General features: G+C 43.7%; 1 protein-coding gene across 1 annotated transcript; it reads right to left on the bottom strand.

Moving 5' to 3' along the window:
- Positions 1 to 6,188: 6,188 nt before the first annotated feature.
- On the bottom strand, positions 6,189 to 17,517 carry SAYSD1 (SAYSVFN motif domain containing 1). The gene is made up of 2 exons (XM_053305186.1): positions 16,972 to 17,517; positions 6,189 to 7,786 (listed from the first exon to the last, which is right to left on the bottom strand). The coding sequence occupies exons 1-2, from the start codon at positions 17,119 to 17,121 to the stop codon at positions 7,454 to 7,456; spliced, it is 483 nt and encodes a 160-aa protein (XP_053161161.1). The 5' UTR covers positions 17,122 to 17,517; the 3' UTR covers positions 6,189 to 7,453.
- Between the last annotated feature and the right edge of the window lie 1,826 nt (positions 17,518 to 19,343).

Below are 19,343 nucleotides of genomic sequence, written 5' to 3'. Positions count from 1 at the left end.
CACTGCCTTGATACTCCTGCCCAGAACAAAACTCATTCCGCACACAGATGGAAAAAATTAGAACACTGAAAGGTTCTGTGTAACAAAGCGGATTGTACATCTGAGAGTGAAGACATTTCGGGGTGCACCCCTTTTGCTTGCACTTCCTTTAAAGCTCACTCATTAAAGGCAGAGGATCCATTTTGTGGCTTGAAGGCCACCACTAACTACCTTGTTCCTGGACCTCTGATAGGGCCTTGTATGACCTAGCTCCTGCACAGCAATAGAGGCCTCACTTCAAAACACTTTCCAGCTCCATGGACTAAGTAATGCCTGCCCTGTGATAAAAGGTAAAGCACAAAGCTAAAATGCATATTAGTAAAGGGATATCTAAAGTTTAGACTCTTTAGTCGCAATGTGTAAATACAAAGCTGTGATCACAACAGTTGTGGGTACTTTCCATCTAGTTTTATTATGAATAAAGCCAAAGATTAACAACTTTGTGGAGGAATGTGACATTGTACAGTAAATACCAACTTTTGTATCATCAGTGCAGGCAGTTTTTCTCAATATTGCTGATTGCTAATGGACTATGTGGAGACACAGTGCCTCCAAAGCTTCTGTTGAGAGCAGAGAAGCATTTGGGAATACTGGAAGGAATCCACAAGCATGCCCCAAAAGTGGGGGGGGGGGGCCAAGAACCAAAACCCACCCGTTTTGAAGCAGATTGTCCATAAAATTTGCAACCACACAATGCTTCAACAAAAGTTCTAAAAAGAGATGGTGATTCTCCTGACAAAGGGGCATAGCTAACAGTGCTGGTATTGAGCAAGATGGCCCTCCCAACTCTGCATTTCACCTTCCTGCTGCCCATCAATGCCCTATTCTGCCCCTCCATCACATGAGATTTTAAATCTAATGGACATTTGTTATAGGTTCCACTTATCCAGGTATTTATGTACCACTTTTCACCAAAGTGTTTTACAAAGGTGTGAAAAAGTGGTTCTCTGTCTGAAAAGAGCTCTCACTTTAATCTCTCACCCACTCATATTACAGCAGTTTACTTGATCAACTCTAAGGTAGGAGAAGCCTAATTCAGGAGCTCTGAGTGCTCGAGTTTGATCATGCCAGTGAAAAAGGTCAGAGATGGGGAGCTTGATTGTGAGCTAAGCCCCAGCTGGGTGGGACCTGCACAACCTACCCAGATTGCATCCCCACAGCTTTGGAACAAAGTAGGAAGAAAAAATGTCCTATTTATTTAGGTCATTTAGTTGCCTGCTTCTATCATTTTTAACTGACACAATTGAAAATTGGGAATGTGTAGTGCTCCCAAATTAAGGTAGGAGGTTACTTCTACCCTATTGTTGATTGTAGGAACTGTCCTACACTCTTTCCCTACAAATGCACAAGATGCCAGTAATAGCTGTGTTGGGATGAACAGGGAGTGTGCCTCTTTGCCCAGTTAGCAGGGGCCTGATAAGGCTGTCTGCAATCTATTATTAAACACAACCAGGTCTTGTAAGAGCCTGTTAAACTCACATTGGCTTACAGCAGGCCTGCTCAACTTCGGTCTTCCTGCAGATGTTGGCCTACAACTCCCATAATTCCCAGCTATTGGCTGCTATGGCTAGGGATTATGGGAGTTGTAGTCCAAAAACAACTGTGGGGGACAAAGTTGAGCAGGCCTGGCTTACAGGGTTTACCTGTGCTGAAGACCAAAACAGCGGTGAGAGAAACTGGTAAGTAGGCAAGAAAATATGAGAGCTCTTTCCATGATCCATGAGAAGAGCTCACAGGCGGTATGCAGGGAAGGAGGGTCCAACTTACCAGATGATTGGTGCTTAGTCCTTGGGCAGGCGGATTGCCCACCCAGACAAGCTGTGGCTCGCAGGGTCAGGGTGCTGGGACACACTGCTACATGTTGCCCCACCCCTGGTAGCCCAATAATGCACTGCATGAGTGTACAGTGCATTATTGGGATCCCTTCTCCCACAAGTGTGGCAGCCACAGCTGCTGCCACACAATTGGGAAAATGCGGTTACTTGCTCTCTTAAGCTCATTTAGCAGCGAAGCTACATAGGTGGGTTTCTGCTGTGCAGCCAACGGGATCAGGCACAATCCCAATGGTTCACACAAGCTGGGCTCCCTTAGCTTGGTTTTGCACGCTCATGTGAATAGCCTCATGGCATGAAACTCTGTGTGTGTGTTTTGGCTTCAACATATGGTATTCAGGGTTTACTTAAATATGGCAAGCGTCCAGATGAAATGGGGGCATGCGAGCCAGGCTCAAGTTCAAGGAGACTTGGCTCAGCCCAATAAAGACTGGATCCAGTCTGAGTTTGAGTTGAGCCAAGTCCAGCTCAAAAACCCCGATTGCGGGGGAAAGCCAACTTGAGAGGAATACCTGTAAAGAAAAATTCAGCAAGGATTCCATTTTACAAGTAAAGGGCTTTGCAGAAAGTAAATAGTAAAGTAAAGAAAAGGTAGTCTTTGCCATTTGAACGCGGCAGCAGAGATGGCCGAGGGCAGGTGCCTCCAACCCCCCACCCCGTTGACCTTTTAAGTGACAGGCCAGGCCGGCTATGACCTGTTTGGGGCCTCTTTGCACATGCGGCTGCCATTAGAGTGGGCTCTGCATGTGCGCAGAGGCCATTTGCATCACTACATGAAAGTGGTGATGCAAATGGCCTTGGAGGCCACTAACTGCGGCCATGCATGCGGAGAGACCCAAAACAGTCTGCAGCTGGCCCAGCCTGGCCTGTCACTTGGGAGGCTGGTGGTGGGTGGAGCAGCCCTCGCCACTGTCGTCCCCACCATCTCATTTTTAAAGGTGCAGACTACCATTTTCTTTGCCCCCCCACCCCCATTTACTTTCTGAAAGCAGTTTACTTGTAAAGGGGAATCCTTGCCGGATGCTCTTTACAAGTATAGCCTGCAAGCTGGCCCACCTGCCGCACCTCGGTTCAATCGAGCCCAAGCCGAACTGGGAAAAACATTTGAAAAACAAATGAAGTTCAATTTAATCAGGGATTAACGTTTTTCATCTCTCTCAACAAAATTATTGGCTTTTGGGAAAGTGATAAGCAATACTTCAATAGCTACATATTTTTCATCTGCTTATTTTTTGACCTTGCAGTGTTTAGATCTCACACTTATAAGGAATGAGTTTCAGTTTGGTGTGAAGTAATGTTGGAAGGCTAACTGCATAGATAACATACTTCTCCCAGTCTACAATGCATGCTTGCATTGTAGACTGGATTCCTTACTTCAGCTTTCAACCTCACATTCTCCTGTCTACCAACAATATGGTTACCAATTCTTTATTTTATTATTCAATTTTTATATTGCCTTTCATAAAGCATCCCAAGGCAGGTTACAAAAGTTAATAACGTTAACTTTTCCATAAAAATTCCATTAAAATCACAAATCTTAAAATCATTTAAACAAAAACTATAACACCAAAAAACACCATTAAAAAGACAAAAGAAAAAGGGGAGCTAAGAGACCTGGCAGGCCCTAAGGGGTATCTCTGTTATACTGGACCTCTTCTGGGAATATGGCAAGATCTCGGGCTCAGAATTAAATGCTGACAAAAGTGTATTTGTTAAAATGAACCCTGAATGCAAGCAACTCTCATGCCTACCCATCTCTGAATGTAAAAGCAAAGGGGCCACAGAGTCCAAACTGAAGTGGGTACATACAGTAAATATTTTGGGGACTGAATATGGGATTAAGGAAAAAATCTGGGGGGGAAATTGGACAGATTGGGAAGAAAAAGTAATGCTTAAAATCACCATGTGGAAAAAATGGAGCCTTGCCATGTACCAGAAAGCGGTTTACATCCGGACTTACCTGATACCTCCGGTGCACAACCTGGCGGTAGTCTACCCTCCTCCGCTCGATCTCCTTTAGAGAGCTGAAAGCCAGGTCTTCCATCTAGTATGGCACATGGTGTCCTTCCCTTTGGCCCGTGCAGTAGCACTTAAGGAGGCTGAGTGGGAAGGCCTAGCTCTACCTGCCCTGCAACCCTATTTTGTAACTGAATTCATGTCCTACAATTTTGGAAACTGGATTTTTGTGAATGTCCATAACATGTCCAACCTCCTGCAAAAAACCTGGGTTTCGCTTTTTGTTCTACGTTGGTGAAAGTCAGCATGGGGCATAGCGTGGGGGTTGGGGGGGGGGGAGAGGTTCTTTCAATGGCAATATCACGCAAGTATTGAAAAGAGACCACCCGGACTACTTGAGAGATTTGTTATTCACACTAAAAAAAAATAGAAGGTTGAACTGGATCTATTTAAAGGATCCTCAGTTAAGCAGCTAAGGAAAACAATTTATGGAGAGATTTTAGAAGTGGGTTTTTTAAAACCCGATTTAGAACGTAAATGCTACAAACACCACACTTCACAGTACTTGTTGAAACCCGATCACCCTATTGCTCTCTTTAAGGAGAAATAGGTCCCTTGGGAAACGAGGTGGCGTTTATACCAAGTACCGCCGCTTAATGCGGCTAAGCCATGGCTCCCAGAGAACAAGCAAGAGTGTCCTAAAATCACCTGCAAACAGAAAGCTAGTGAGCTAGGCAAGACATTCAGGGAAACTCACTCACATTTCTTAAAAGAATGTGTGGTAGCCAAAAGAGTGTGGCAGGGAGCAGAGGCGTAACTATAGGGGGGGCAGGGGGGGCACGTGCCCCGGGCGCCATCTTTTCTGGTCATGTGGGGGGCGCCGCCATGACAAAAAATATATATTTTAAATTTTTTTAAAAATTTTTGTCAATACAAATGTTTCCTGCTCAGTGCAGCAGCGCTGCAGCAGTCAAGGGAGCGCGTCGGCACCCCCTCCCCCACGAGCGGTCCCTTCTGCGCCGCCTGCGCCCCCCCCCCATTGCTTTGCTGGCACCTGGTGGCCAGTCAGTGGCCTGGCTTGACGGCGGCGGGCACTTGTGAGGAAAAACCTAAGTATAATGTAGTATGTTGGGGGGCGGGGGGGCGCCATTTCAGTGCTTGCCCCGGGCGCCGTTTTCCCTAGTTACGCCTCTGGCAGGGAGTAAGCAAGCTGTTAGAGTGGCCTGATTTGGAAAAACAGACTTGGGAAGAACTAACCTCAGGTTTGAACAATAGAACCTCTTTTTGAGGTCCCAGAAAGAAACCTTCAAGGAAACGGGACGGAACGGGTGCCCTCATACTAGGGAATTGGAACGTTCCCCTTCTCATAATCGGGTTAGTAACCTGTATGTCATTTATGCAATGCTCCTGCATAGGAATAGGGAGGGAAGACGCGACCAAGAGGTTCACGCAAATGAGACAGTAAATCTCTTCTGGAAAAGTTTGTATGGTTATGTGCAAAAAGACAAGTGTATCTCTTCTAAACAGCATTGGGACAAATTGTGGAAGTGGACGTTGGACGTAACCCCCCCGATTACCTGATGTGCCTTGTAATCCCGCCCCCCCCGCCCCGAGTTACAGTACTGCCTGCATATACTTTATAGCGCTGTGGGTTACCAAATCCTGTTTTTGTAGAAATATGATGTACAAACAACCTCTTTGTATATAATTGTGTTTTGGTAACGTACTGTATGCTCTGTTAGTTTGTTGGTTCAATTAAAAAAAAATCTTGTCCTATTTAAAAATAAATAAATCTTGTCCAAAGGGGTAAAAGCCATTTTTAATCCCTTTGCTCCTTCACAACCACCACATTGCTCACTTGATAACTGCCAGGCAAGACATTTTATTTTCTCAAGCTTTTTAATCTGTAGCTGAGCTCTTTAGTTTTAGCTCATTGCTAAAATTTTGTGTTCTATACTGCTGTTGGGGTTTTGACTTTTTAAAAAAGATTCTTCATTGCCCCAGATGCAGCAATGCTGAAAACTGGCCTATAAATCTATAATAAAGTAAATGTCAGAACAGATGTATTTCAGTTTCAAAGTACACTTTTGGACACTGAAGAAGCACTTGCAACTTAAAAAGGCACAAAGCTAGGTAAGCTCTAGCTTGAGTGTTCTTCCTTTTTGGTTGAAATCTGCTTGGTGGTCACAACATAGTGCTACTTAAAGTCACACTCACTGATCTGTTCTCCCCTATTGTTAATAGAGTAGCACCAAGTTTAGTAAATATGAGTAAGACTTGGAAAAAAAAGACATTGTAAAGCCAAGCTACCATACATTCTTGCCAGTTAACACGGCTCTTGCCCATTTATAACTTAAAAGCTACTAAAGAAAAAGCTATCATCTTTTATTTGGGTGACACAATATGAAATTTTTAAATAAATATTCATATCTTGTAAGTAAGCCCCTCAGTATTATATACTAGTGTGAAAAAGGTTACAAGATTTCTGGTTTTTAGGGGAAAAACGGTTTCATGACTGTCATATCAGTTTCACTATGACATTAGAATGACATATGATGTAATTTTACAAGAATTGCCATTGTCTCTAGTTAAGCTTGTTACCAAATACAGATACCACATCATTTCTAGGGTCCTCTGTTTCATATCCTTTATTATCAAGAAGTAGGGATGTGCAGAGCCAGTTTAATTTGAACTGGGCCAGTTTGAACTTGAACACCCATGAAGAGGTACTGGTCAGAATATGGACTGAACCGACTCCAGTTCAGATGGAATTGGTTCGATTTAGTTCAAGGGGTATGCTTGTAAAGGGGAATCCGGTGAGGATTCCCCTTTTCAAGCAAAGGTGGGGAACCTTGCCTTAAAATACTTCCAATGGTGCCACGGGTGGGAATAGGGCACCTTACCACCGGTACTAGCAGCTCCTCTCAACTCTGGATTGAGTCCGGCACACCCAGCAGCACAGCCCAGTTTCGGCTACCATTAGAATTATTTTAGACAGGATTCCCCCCATAGCTTCGAAAGCGGAATCCTCACTGGATTCCTTTTTACGAGCATACGCCTCAAACTGAATCAAACCAGTTCAGAACTGGTCTGATCGACCATCAAACTGAACTGTGGGCCAGTTCAACTCAGACCAGTTTGAATATGTATCGAATCGCCAGAATCAGTTCAATACACACTCCTATCAGGAAGTATACAGCTGCACCAAGAATTAGTTCCAATTCACATACCCATCTAGAGCCCCCCCCATGATTTCCCCCATGATCTGATGTCCAATCACATTAAATATGCCCATGACAAAATGGACATACAATATTGGCCATTCGCTTTGTGCAGGTGCTGCTGGCGTATGCATAGTAAGTTTTGGTTTACTATGGGAACATCCAATCACAAAAAAGTTGTATGCTTGAATCAGCATTTATGCATCAATTTTTTCACTATAATTCTTTGGTGGTGTATAAAACGAACAGCAGTTAGACACCTGATTACAATATTGAGGCATTGCTTAAAAGGTGAAAAATGCCATTTTAAATTCTATGTAAAAAAAAGACAGGCCTGTTCACAGTATTTATGGACAAGGTGTGTTTGTGTGTGTGTAATACAATACCATTCACTGACACCCATAATCAATCAGTTAAGGGCCGATACTGTAATTCCCTCTCAAACTGTTCTGCTGTGAGTGTTCCTTGGATAGCTTCACAACCTGGGTTAAATACAGAATAAGCACTTCTTTCTCCATTCTTTTTTTCTCCAGGGCCACGAGTTCCTATATAGATCCAGTAAAACATAGACAGGACAAAATAAGGCAAACCAAATTCTAGTTCCACAAACAGTCCCAGTAAGACGAGCCAGAGAAGAAACTTGAGGAAAGTCACATTCATAAAAAAGTAGTGGGTCCACCATGGTAGAGGGGATGCAGTGGCTTGGGCCTTGGGTCTTTCTGTTCTTTGACTGGAATCCTGGGGAAAGAAGATCAATAAAAGCTAACTGGGTTATTCATACAATGGTCATGGTGTCTTTTATAAAGGCATAAGAAAAACAAACACATACTTTATCCAATAAAAAATGATATTAAATGGTGAGGAAATAGGCTTACAGTCTGTAAATGTGTAAGAAAACATCGAAGTGGGGGTGGGGAGAGATGAATGGGGAGAGGAATCTTCCAGAATGCATCCATTCTGCGAAGGATAAGAATAGCCCTGCTGTATCAGGCCCAAGACCCATCTAGTACACTATAGTGTTCGTTTCACAGTGGCCTACCAGGTGCCACTGGGAAGTCTACAGCCAAGAGCTGAGGGCATGCCATCTCCTGCTGTTACTTCCCTGCAACTGGTATTCAGAGGCACCCTGCCTCAGAGGCTGGAGGTGGCCTATTGTCTTCAGACTAGTAGCTGTCAATAGACCTCTTCTCCATGAAGTTATCCAAACCTCTCTTAAAGCCATCCAGGTTGTTGGCTGTCACCACATCTTGTGGCAGAGAATTCCACAAGTTGATTATGTGTTGTGTAAAAAAGTACATCCTTTCGTTGGTCCTACATTTCTTGGCAATGAATTTCATGGGATGATCTCTGGTCCTAGTATTATGCGAGGAGAAAGAATTCTCTCTATTCACTTTCTCCACACCATGCATGATTTTATAGATCTCAATCATGTCTCCCTGCAGTCGTCTTTTTTCTAAACTAAAAAGCCCCAGGTTTTGTAGCCTTGCCTCATAAGGAAAGTGCTCTAGGCCCCTGATCATCTTGGTTGCCCTCTTCTGCACCTTTTCCAGTTATACAATGTCGTTTTTTAGGTATGGTGGTCAGAATTATATGCAGTACTCCAAGTTTTATATAAGGGCATGATAATATTAGCAGTTTTATTTTCAATCCCCTTCCTAATTATCCCTAACATGGAATTGGTCTTTTTCACAGCTGCTGCATATTGAGTTGACACTTTCAATGAGCTGTCCACCACGACCCCAAGACCCCTCTCCTGGTCAGTCACTGACAGCTCAGATCCCATCAGCATATATATGAAGTTGGGGTTTTTTTTGCCCCAATATGTATCACTTCACACTTGCCAACACTGAACCGCATTTGCCATTTTGTCGCCCACTCCCCCAGTTTGGAGAGATCCTTTTGGAGCTCCTCACAATGTTTTGGATTTCACTACCCTAAAAAGTTTGGTGTCATCTGCAAATTTGGCCACCTCACTGCTTACCCCTACTTCTTGATCATTTATACAGTCCCAATATAGCTCCCCAGGAGACTCCACTTCTTACTTCCCTTTGCTTAAAGAACTGTCAATTTATACCTTCCCTCTTTTAACCAGTTACCAATTCACACATGTACTTGTACCCTTATCCCATGACTAAGTTTTCTTAGGAGTCTGATGAGGAACTTTGTCGAAAGCCTTTTGGAAGTCCAGGTATACTGTCAATTGGATCACCTTTATCTGCATACCTGTTGACACTTTCAAAGAACTCCAAAAGGGTTGTGAGGCAAGATTGATCTTTGCAGAAGCCATGTGAAAGAAGCAGCAGCAAGGCCTATTCTTCTATGTGCTTTACAATTTTATCCTTGAGAATACTTTCCATCAATTTGCCCAGAATAGACATTAAGCTAACCAGCCTGTAATTTCCTGGATAGCCTCTGGATCCCTTTTCGAAAACTGGTTTTACATTGGCTACATTCCAGTCCTCTGGTAGAGAGCCTGACTGTAGGAATAAGTTATATATATCTGCAAGGATGTCAGCAATTTCACATTTGAGTTCTTTGAGGACTCTTGGGTGGATGCCATCTGGCCCTGGTGATTTGCTAGTCTTTAATTTTTCCACAGTTTAGAATGTAATCTCTTGTCACCTCTATCTAACTCAGTTTTTTAGCCTCTGTCCCCGAGAAGCCTGGTTCAGGAACAGGTATATGCTCAGTATCCTCTGCTGTGAAGGCAGATGCAAAGAACTCATTTGGCTGCTCTGCAACCTCCTTATCCTCTTTAATAATCCCTTTCACTACCTCATTGTCTAATGGTTCAAATGCCTCCCTGACATTTTGAACCATTAATTCAAATCGTTTTGAATTAAAACCATTTAATTCAAATGGTTTTCTGCATCTGATGTATTTAAAGAAGTTTTTGTTATTCCCCTTGATGCTTCTAGCTAAATGTTCCTCAAATTCTATTTTTGCCTCCCTTATTGTCACCTTGCATTTCTTTTGCCATAGTTTGTGTCCCTTTCTGTTCTCTTCATTTGGGCAGGCCTTCCAATTTTTGAAGGAAGTCTTCTTCTCATTTATAGCTTTCTCGATTTTACCTGTTAGCCATGCTGGCATCCTCTCAGTCTTGGTGGTACCTTTCCTCCTTTTTTGGTATACATTCTAAATGGGCTTCTAGTTTTGAGTAAACTCCATGCATTCTGGAGTGAAGTGACTCTTGATTTTCCAGTTCAGTTTTCTTTTTACTAAACTCATTTGAGAGAAGTTTCCTCTTCTGAAATTCAATGTGTTAGACTTCCTTGGTGATTCTCTCCCCACATGTATGCTGAATTGCATCACACTATGGTCACTGTTCCCTAAAGGGTCTATGACACTGACATCACATACTAGATTAAGTTCAAGGTCGCCTTCTCTCTGGTTGGTTCCATGACCAGCTGTTCTAGGGCACAGTCATTCAGTGTATCTAGACATTTGACCTCTTTGTCATTATCTGACTGTGAATTTACCCAGTCTATGTGTGAGTAATTGAAGTCACCCATTATTACTGCCCCCTCTCTCCTTGACACCTCTCTGATTTCCTTCTGCAACTCCCAATCATTATTAGCATTTTGATCCCAAAGGTGATAGCACATCCCCAGTAGCACATTTCCTTTCAGGCCTTGTATTGTCACCCACAGGGTTTCTGTGGAGTACTCAGGTCTTCCGAAGTTTTCTAGCTTGTTAAATTCTATCGCTTCTTTAACATACAGTGCTACACCACCTCTAAGTCGCCCCTCCCTGTCATTTCTATAGAGTTTATATTCAGGGATAACCGTGTCCCACTGGTTCTTGCCATTCCACCATGTTTCTGTTATGCCCACTATATATTTTTTTGTTAGCAACCAAGCACATCAGCTCACCCATCTTGGCTTGGAAGCTTCTGGCATTGGCATATAAACACCTATACACTGAATCTCTTACCTGGTATGTGCTATCTTTCTTTTGGCTCTTTAATCTCTTTGACCTGCTAGCACAAGCTTTCTGCCTTTCTTGCTGACTCTGCTCGTGGAACAGGTAGCATTTCTGAGAATGGTACCTTGGGGGTCCTGGACTTCAATATGCTACCTATCAGCCTAAATTGGGCTTCCAGGACCTCCCGACTACATTTCTCAACATTGTTGGTGCCGAGGTGCACAACAGCTGGCTCCTGTACAGCACTGCCTAACAGCCTATGTAGACACTGCGTGATGTCCACAACCTTCACACCAGGCAGGCTAGTTACCGTGCTTTCTCCATGGAGGTCACAGACCCATCTCTCTATACCTGTAATGACTGTATCATCCACTATAAGGAGGCCCCACCCCCCCACCCCGAGGGGTATCCCCCATGCGAGAGGATATGGGCTCATCATCCACGGAAGTGGTCCCTTCTAGAGGAGCATTTCCCTCTTCTTCAGACTGATGTCCTCGTCCCCAAGACCTTCATTCTCCCCAACATCAGAGGAGCTATCAGCCTTGGAGTGGGATGTCCCTACCATGTCCCTTAAGGTCTCATCCACATACCTCTCTGAGCTTCTCCAGATCTGCCACCTTCGTCTCGAGGGAACAAACTTGTTCCCTGAGAGCCAGAAGCTCCTTGCATCGAACACACTCCCATGACTTCTGCCCATGGAGTAAATAGTCATACATGCTCTGTGCAATTCACTGGTAAGTGCCCCTTCCCCTGCTGGCTTTCTATCTTCATAACTAGTTTTGTTGGTGCTATTTAGAGTAATTGGAGATAGTTTATTAGAAAGTTAGGTCTTTGCTGTACTGGTTAGCTATTTAAGAGTTTATTTTATTTATTTATTTAGTTAGTTTATTTATTTGATTTTTATACCGCCCTTCCGAAATGGCTTGGAGCAATTTACAATTAAAACAAAACCATTAAAACCAATAACAGTTAAAACAGAAATAGAAACAATGTAAAACATCAATTAACAATTAAGAACATCATAAAAAACAATTAAACAATCAGAATAATTTAAAAAAAACCCTGAAAGCAGGTTATAGCATTAAAACAATTAAAACTAATTAAAAACCCTGGAAGGCCAGGCCAAACAGATAGGTTTTAAGGGCTCTTCTGAAGGTCAATAAAGAATTCAGATTAAGGATTTGTGCTGGGAGTGCATTCCACAGCCCAGGAGCAGCTACAGAGAAGGCCTGCCTCAAGTCGCCATCTAACGAACTGGTGGTAACTGGAGACGGATCTCCTCAGATGACCTTAACGTGCGGCGGGGATCAGAAGGCACTCTCTAAGATAACTCAGACCCAAGCAGTTCAGGGCTTTAAAGGTAATAACCAGCACTTTGTATTTTGCCCGGAAATATACCGGCAGCCAGTGTAAACTGTTTCAAAACAGACAAAATATGGTCTTTCTGGGTTGCCCCAGAGACCAATCTGGCTGCCGCATTCTGTACTAACTGAAGTTTCTGGACTACATACAAAAGCAGCCCCACGTAGAGCACATTGCAAGAGTCAAGCCGGGAGATTACCAGCTGATGCACCACTGTTTTGAGGTCATCCTCTTCAAGGAATGGGCACAGCTGTTGAATCAGCCGAAGCTGACAGAATGCACTCCTGGCCATGGCCTCCACCTGAGATTCCAGGGTGAGGCCTATGTCCAGGAGTATTCCCAAACTGCACACCTGCTCCTTCTGGGGGAGTGTAACCCCATCCAGCACAGGAAGATCTAACACACCCCTCAGATTCTGAGCCCCCACAATGAGCACCTCTTGGTTGGATTCAGATTCAATTTGTTATCCCTCATCCAGCCCATTACTGCCTGTAGGCAGGCATTTAGAGAATGAGTGCCATTTCCTGAAAATGAAAAGGAGAAGTAGATTTGGGTGTAATCCGCATACTGATAACATCCAGCACCAAACCTCCTGATGACCTCACCCAGCAGTTTCATGTAGATATTGAAAAGCACTGGTGACAGAATAGAGCCCTGAGTGACTCCATATAACAGCTCCTGTTTTGAGGAGCAACTGTCACCAAGCTCCACCATCTGGAATCAACCTGAGAGATAGGAGTAGAACCACTGCAGGCAGTGCCCCCTATCCCCAACTCCCCCAGGCAATCCAGAAGGATACCATGGTCGATGGCATCAAATGCCGCCGAGAGATCCAGAAGAACCAGCAGAGTCACACCCCCTCTGTCGATTCCCTGGTAAAAGTCACCCATCAGGTCGACCAAGGCTGTCTCAACCCCATAGCCAGCTCTAAAGCCAGTTTGAAATGGGTCTAGAGAATCAGTTTTTTCCAAGACTGCCAAAACTTCCTTTCCCAAGAATATGAAGGAGTAGTGCTTACTCTCTTTTCCCACTGGGCTCCTTGTGATCAAGGAGACTCGTTTCAGGCTCTCCTGCACATTCCTCGCTAAACTCCAAGGACCCTGTTTGCTAAGATCTCTGGCCATCACCTCTTAAACAGAGAGTAGGCTTCAAACTGAAACAGGAATGTGGCCCCTCCCACCAGATGTGACTCACTATAGCCCAGGCTGACTCCTCCCTCTGTCCCTTTCCAGGCAAGAGAAAAACAACAACTAAATGCCACAGAGCCCCCAAAGCAAGCCCTGGCAAAAACACACTCAGACATACACACTGGGACTTCTCCCTTTAAAGAGAAACCAGCCCATCAAAATAAGCAAAGGCTTGCTTATCTTTCCAAATCTGCTTGTGTTCTTCCCATAGTAGGCTTCAAACTGAAAAGGGCAAACAATAGTTTTAATTTAGTGTATAGGGAGGGGGAGGTTAAATGATAAAGAACTGCCTAAACATAACAGTTTAACAGCGTGGTGTAGTAGTTAGATGGACTAGGACCGGGAAGACCGAGTTCAAATCCCCATTCAGCCATGAAACTAGCTGGGTGACTCCGGGCCAGTCACTTCTCTCTCAGCCTAACCTACTTCACAGGGTTGTTGTGAAAGAGAAACTCAAGTATGTAGTACACCGCTCTGGGCTCCTTGGAGGAAGAGCGGGATATAAATGTAATAATAATAATAATTAATAATAATAAGCTACAGAGAGATTACAGAACTTCCTCCCTTAGAGGGTCTCAAAAGGTGGTTGGAAAGATACCTGTCATGGATTACTCCAGCCCCAATGGTGTTCTGGAGTGCACCCCTTGTATTTAGAACAGGAGTCAGACTTTCCATCTTCAAGACTCAATGTATTTTTACAAACTCTAGCTTAGATATTATGTTTACCCCAAAGGGTTTCAGGCTTGCTGGCTCCGCAGCTCTCAGCAGCACATCTGCGCTTCTCACACAGGTAGGGGAGGCTCCTGGGAGTGACACATTGTTTCGCTGCTGCTGCACCCAACTCCCAGTATTCCCAGTTCATGGCACCTCTATGTCTCTGTTCCTAACACCACCAAGGATGATCATAGGTCTCACAGAAAAATATGATAGTGATTAAATTTAGAAATAAATAAGAATGAAAGGATACACCTCATGATGGGTGGATAGGGACCCTATCCACTCCCAGCACAGTACTTCCAGTGACTGTTGCTGGTGTCTATCTTATGTTTCTTTTTAGATTGTGAGCCCTTTGGGGATAGGGATCCATCTTATTTATTATTTATTTGTTATTTCTCTGTGTAAACTGCCCTGAGCCATTTTTGGAAGGGCGGTATAGAAATCGAATAAATAAATAAATAAATGATTCCATATGGATCAGCACTGAGACTATTCAGCATTTATCAAATACAAAACAATGAAGAATCTTATGTACGTGCACACGTACTGAATTACTGAGGAAAATGCAGCAAGAGCAGAAAGCTCATTAAAATAGCAGCATATGGCTGGTGCAAACTTCCCAGAGACAGAAGCTTGGAGCAGTCTACAAATCTGAAAATAATAAATTAAATACAAATTTTCACACATGGGATAGATATGTTAATATCACTCATGTGTAACATCCAGTCTAAGTCATGATTACATCCTAGTGGCTGACGTTCTCCGCAGTCCTCCAACAAAAGGTGGTCTGTGAGTTCGCAAGAAGTCTTCAATGCAGGGACACCAGCTCCTTGAGGACCCATAATGTTAGCCATTGAAATGAAAAGGACTTAATTTAATCATGACTAACTTGTCTCATTGATATCAATAGTACTTAGTCAGGATAGCGTACTGGATTTTGACCAGAAAAACCTGGGTTCAAATCTGTACTTGGCCATGCAGCTCATTTTGAAGTCACTACAGGTGAAACTCGGAAAATTAGAATATCGTGCCAAAGTCCATTAATTTCAGTAATGCAAATTAAAAGGTGAAACTGATATATGAGACAGACGCATTACATGCAAAGCGAGATAAGTCAAGCCTTAATTTGTTATAATTGTGATGATCATGGCGTACAGCTCATGAAAACCCCAAATCCACAATCCCAGAAAATTAGAATATTACATGGAACCAAGAAGACAAGGATTGTAGAATAGAACAATATCGGACCTCCGAGAAGTATACAGTGTACTGTGCTTGATTGGCCAGCAAACTCGCCTGACCTGACCCCATAGAGAATCTATGGGGCATTGCCAAGAGAAGGATGAGAGACATGAGACCAAACAATGCAGAATTGCTGAAGGCCGCTAATGAAGCACCCTAGTCTTCCATAATACCTCATCAGTGCCACAGGCTGATAGCATCCATGCCACGCCGCATTGAGGCAGTAATTGCTGCAAAAGGGGCCCAAACCAAGTACTGAATACATATGCATGCTTATACTTTTCAGAGGTCCGATATTGTTCTATTCTTCAATCCTTGTCTTCTTGGTTCCATGTAATATTCTAATTTTCTGGGATTGTGGATTTGGGGTTTTCATGAGTTGTATGCCATCACAATTATAACAAATTAAGGCTTGACTTATCTCGCTTTGCATGTAATGCGTCTGTCTCATATATCAGTTTCACCTTTTAATTTGCATTACTGAAATTAATGGACTTTTGCACAATATTCTAATTTTCCGAGTTTCACCTGTATATAGTCTAACCTACTTCACATGGTTGGTGTGAAGATAAAGATGAGATAGCTCCACATACAGTACTCTGAGCATCTTGGAAGAAAGGCAACATAAAATAAGTATAATTCATTTAAAGTTTATGAAGTCTCAAAGAAGATATAATAGAGCTGAAGAAACTACCAAATCTTTCAGATGTAGGAAGAGGGAGACCAGCAGGATTCCCAAGGGTGAGCAAACTAGTTTAGACACACACCCGCTTTTCCTGGATTGTGCAACTTCATAATGGGAGAACTTTATGCTCATAAAAATATTCACTAAGAAAAACAGTACGTCGAAGAGCAAGTTTGGCTTGTGGTCCCAAAGCACGGCCAGGGACCACCTGCGAATCCCCTTGTAAGCTGTCTTGAGCTTCATGATCGAAGAAAGGTAGCATGTAAATCTATGTAATATTTTAATAAATAGAGCAACTTTTTCCTGACATGGCAGCTATCTATACGCAGAGGCGGGTTCTTTTTGCGGGGTGGAAAAGTCCAATAATATGCATCGCGAGGCTATCTTCTCCGCCCCGTAACCTGAACTAGCATATTTCATCATCAACATTAACTTGATTCTACTGAATGCAGGACGGAGAAGAGGAAAGTGGAGGAGGAAAGGAAAGGCGTTTGGGCTTGGGGGGGGCGGGCAGTGAGAAGTTGACTGGACTTGCAAGAGGGAGCACCGAGGCTGGAAAGGCAGCGCTCTCAGGCACCGGTATCAGTTGACCGTCAGCAGCCGCTTAGCGAAAGCTCCCCACAAGACGCTGGCAGAAAAGAGCTAGTAGCAGCCTCCCCAAACACAAACTGGAGGCGGCTCTGAGTCGGGCGGCGCACGCTTCTTATGCCCCGTCAGGCTCACGCCGGCTGCCTAGTGAGGCGGGGCCGTCTTTGGCTTCCTCGGCGGCGGCGGGGCACCCTCGCGCGCGTCAGCAGCTCACCCACCTCCGTCTGGGGCCGGGCCTGGCTGCTTGGGTCCTGCTCCGCCGCTGGAGCTGCAGCCTCCCCAGGCGGGTTCGTGGTGGCGCGAGGTGGATTGTTGCTGCCGGGGGCGCGGCGGCGGGCAGCCCGGAACTCGGCCAGTCTCTGCTCCATGATTGAGGAGACAACGGAGCGGCCTCTGCCAGGCGGCAGCACGGCGACAGCTGCCCAGTCAGTGGCGCTCGCTTTGCTGCCACCGGGCGGACACCGTCTTCAGAACGGCTGCCCTAGACTTCCCCAGGCTGGAGAGAGTTGCTCCGGAAGGGGGAGTCGTCCTCGGAACGGGGGAGGAGGAGCCACTCCCGGCTTCGCACGCACTTGCCCTGAAGAAATTGCTGCTTCTTCTGGGAGTCGTATCAGCCTCCCCTGAGGCTTCTTTCCTGCTTGCAAAGCCCGTTATTCGGGCTGCCTCAAGAGTTTTTACGGCCAGCGTTGAGAGGCGCGCCTCAGAAGGGCGGTGAGACTGGGGTTCAGCAGCACGTCTTTATCACCGTCCCCTTCTTTGCCCCACCTTAATAGTAAGCCCAATTTCTCCTATGGTATAGTCCAGGGAGAGGGAGAATAAACCAGGTACTTCCGGGGGCGTGGGAAAGCGCCGGGGTGGCCCGCGTACATTTAAATAATCATTCTGGATTTCTAGCAAAACTGGTATGCTGCTCTTTCTTTCTGTTTTTTGTTTACCATATGGTGGCTATTTGTAGCAGTGGGTGCTAGATTAATTATTTGCTGGCTTTAACTTCGTCTGCTTTTTGTTTGTCTTTGTATCTTGACCTCGTTGTTAAATATATATTTATATGCATGACTTTTCAACATGACTTTTCAACAACAACATAATCTCAAAATGCTATGCATAACAAAACGTTTAAGAAAAGGTTCTCTGGCCCTCACAATTCTGTTGAGGGGGATGGAGAAAGGAGGGTGAAAATTCCTATACCAACTTGACCCCACTTAATCAATCAATCAGTTCTAAAATGGTCTGATTGGATTTCTTCCCTTTGCTTTATTATTACTGTATTCAAAATATATATACCACTTTTAAGCAAAAAGGTTCCCAAAGCAGTTTACAAAACAAAGTATGAGCAAATGGTTATCTACCCCAATATGGCTCTCATAAGACAGTTAGTGGCTATTTTACTTGGTTCAGTGCTTATAAAAATAGTTCATACATAGATCTTTTACATATTTTATAAGCTTGCAGTGGAATAAAGTAGCCTCCAATTCTTGAAAGTGACTTTGCCCTTTACAAAGTGGTACAATGTGTGAAACTGAGCATTAAGTATATCCTGGCCCCAATACATGATTTTGTGGTCTCTTTTTCTTTTTTAAATACTTGCTTCAAAATAAGACTTTGCAAATCAGATGATGGGGAGGGAATTTTTTTTTTTTAAAAAGCTTCTTTTCTCTGCCTTTAAAATACTTGCTTATCCTTAAATCCTTTTAAAAAAATCCTCTATGGTAATTCTATGTATGCCATTCTGCTGTCTGGCTTAAAATCAAATTGGTGGATTATATTCCAAAATATTGCAAGTAGGTGGCTTTTTCCTCTGTTGGGTCATACATAGCTTTGCACACAATGATTCTATTAGAGGACATGTGGCTAAATGTCAACATAAGTACACACATGTTATGTGCACACATGTACATATATTTTCTTCAAGTTGCTCAGGACAGTGTACATGGTTTTTTCTCTCTACTTTTATTCTGACAAGAGTCCTGTGAACCAGGTTAGGATATGAGAGAGTATCTGGCCTAAGGTCACCCAATGAGCTTTATGGCTGAATAGGGAAAGATATGAATTCAAGTTTCTCCAGTTCTCATCCAACACTTTCACCACTACACCAGCTGGCTCTCAAGTTGTGTGGGGTAGTGACTGCAGGAGAAAAAGGAAATTGAAATCCTTATTTTTAGCTGTGAAACAAAGTAGTGGGGTGGCTGGGTTTGGCAAACTACTCTTTCAGAAAAGCTTACTCATCAAAGAAAATTAATCAACAGTCTGACAAAGAAGATCAATTTATGGTAACTTGGCATTCTTTTATACAGTATGTAAACAAGGTACCCAATGGTTGCTATCCCCTTGCCAATCAAGTAAGCTTATGGAAAGGTACTTTGTCCTAATTAAGAGATAGGTGTGAAACTGCTCCCCCCCACTTCTTTTCACTATTTGCTACTTACTATAAACCTTTGTATAAGTTCATTTCCTCTGTTACAATAGACAATTTGTATACCACTGTCCACCTATCTGGAGTGTAACTGACATTTCTGTGATTACTTAATTATGTGTATGCTGTTTCTTGAAAAAATAAAGATTGGTTTGCATACGCCTTTTTTTTTTTAAA

The sequence above is a fragment of the Hemicordylus capensis genome, chromosome 1 (genome assembly GCF_027244095.1).
Source record: "Hemicordylus capensis ecotype Gifberg chromosome 1, rHemCap1.1.pri, whole genome shotgun sequence".
NCBI lineage: Eukaryota > Metazoa > Chordata > Lepidosauria > Squamata > Cordylidae > Hemicordylus > Hemicordylus capensis.
The sequence above is the reverse complement of the archived record's forward strand: the minus strand, read 5'-3'. Positions and strand labels throughout refer to the sequence as shown.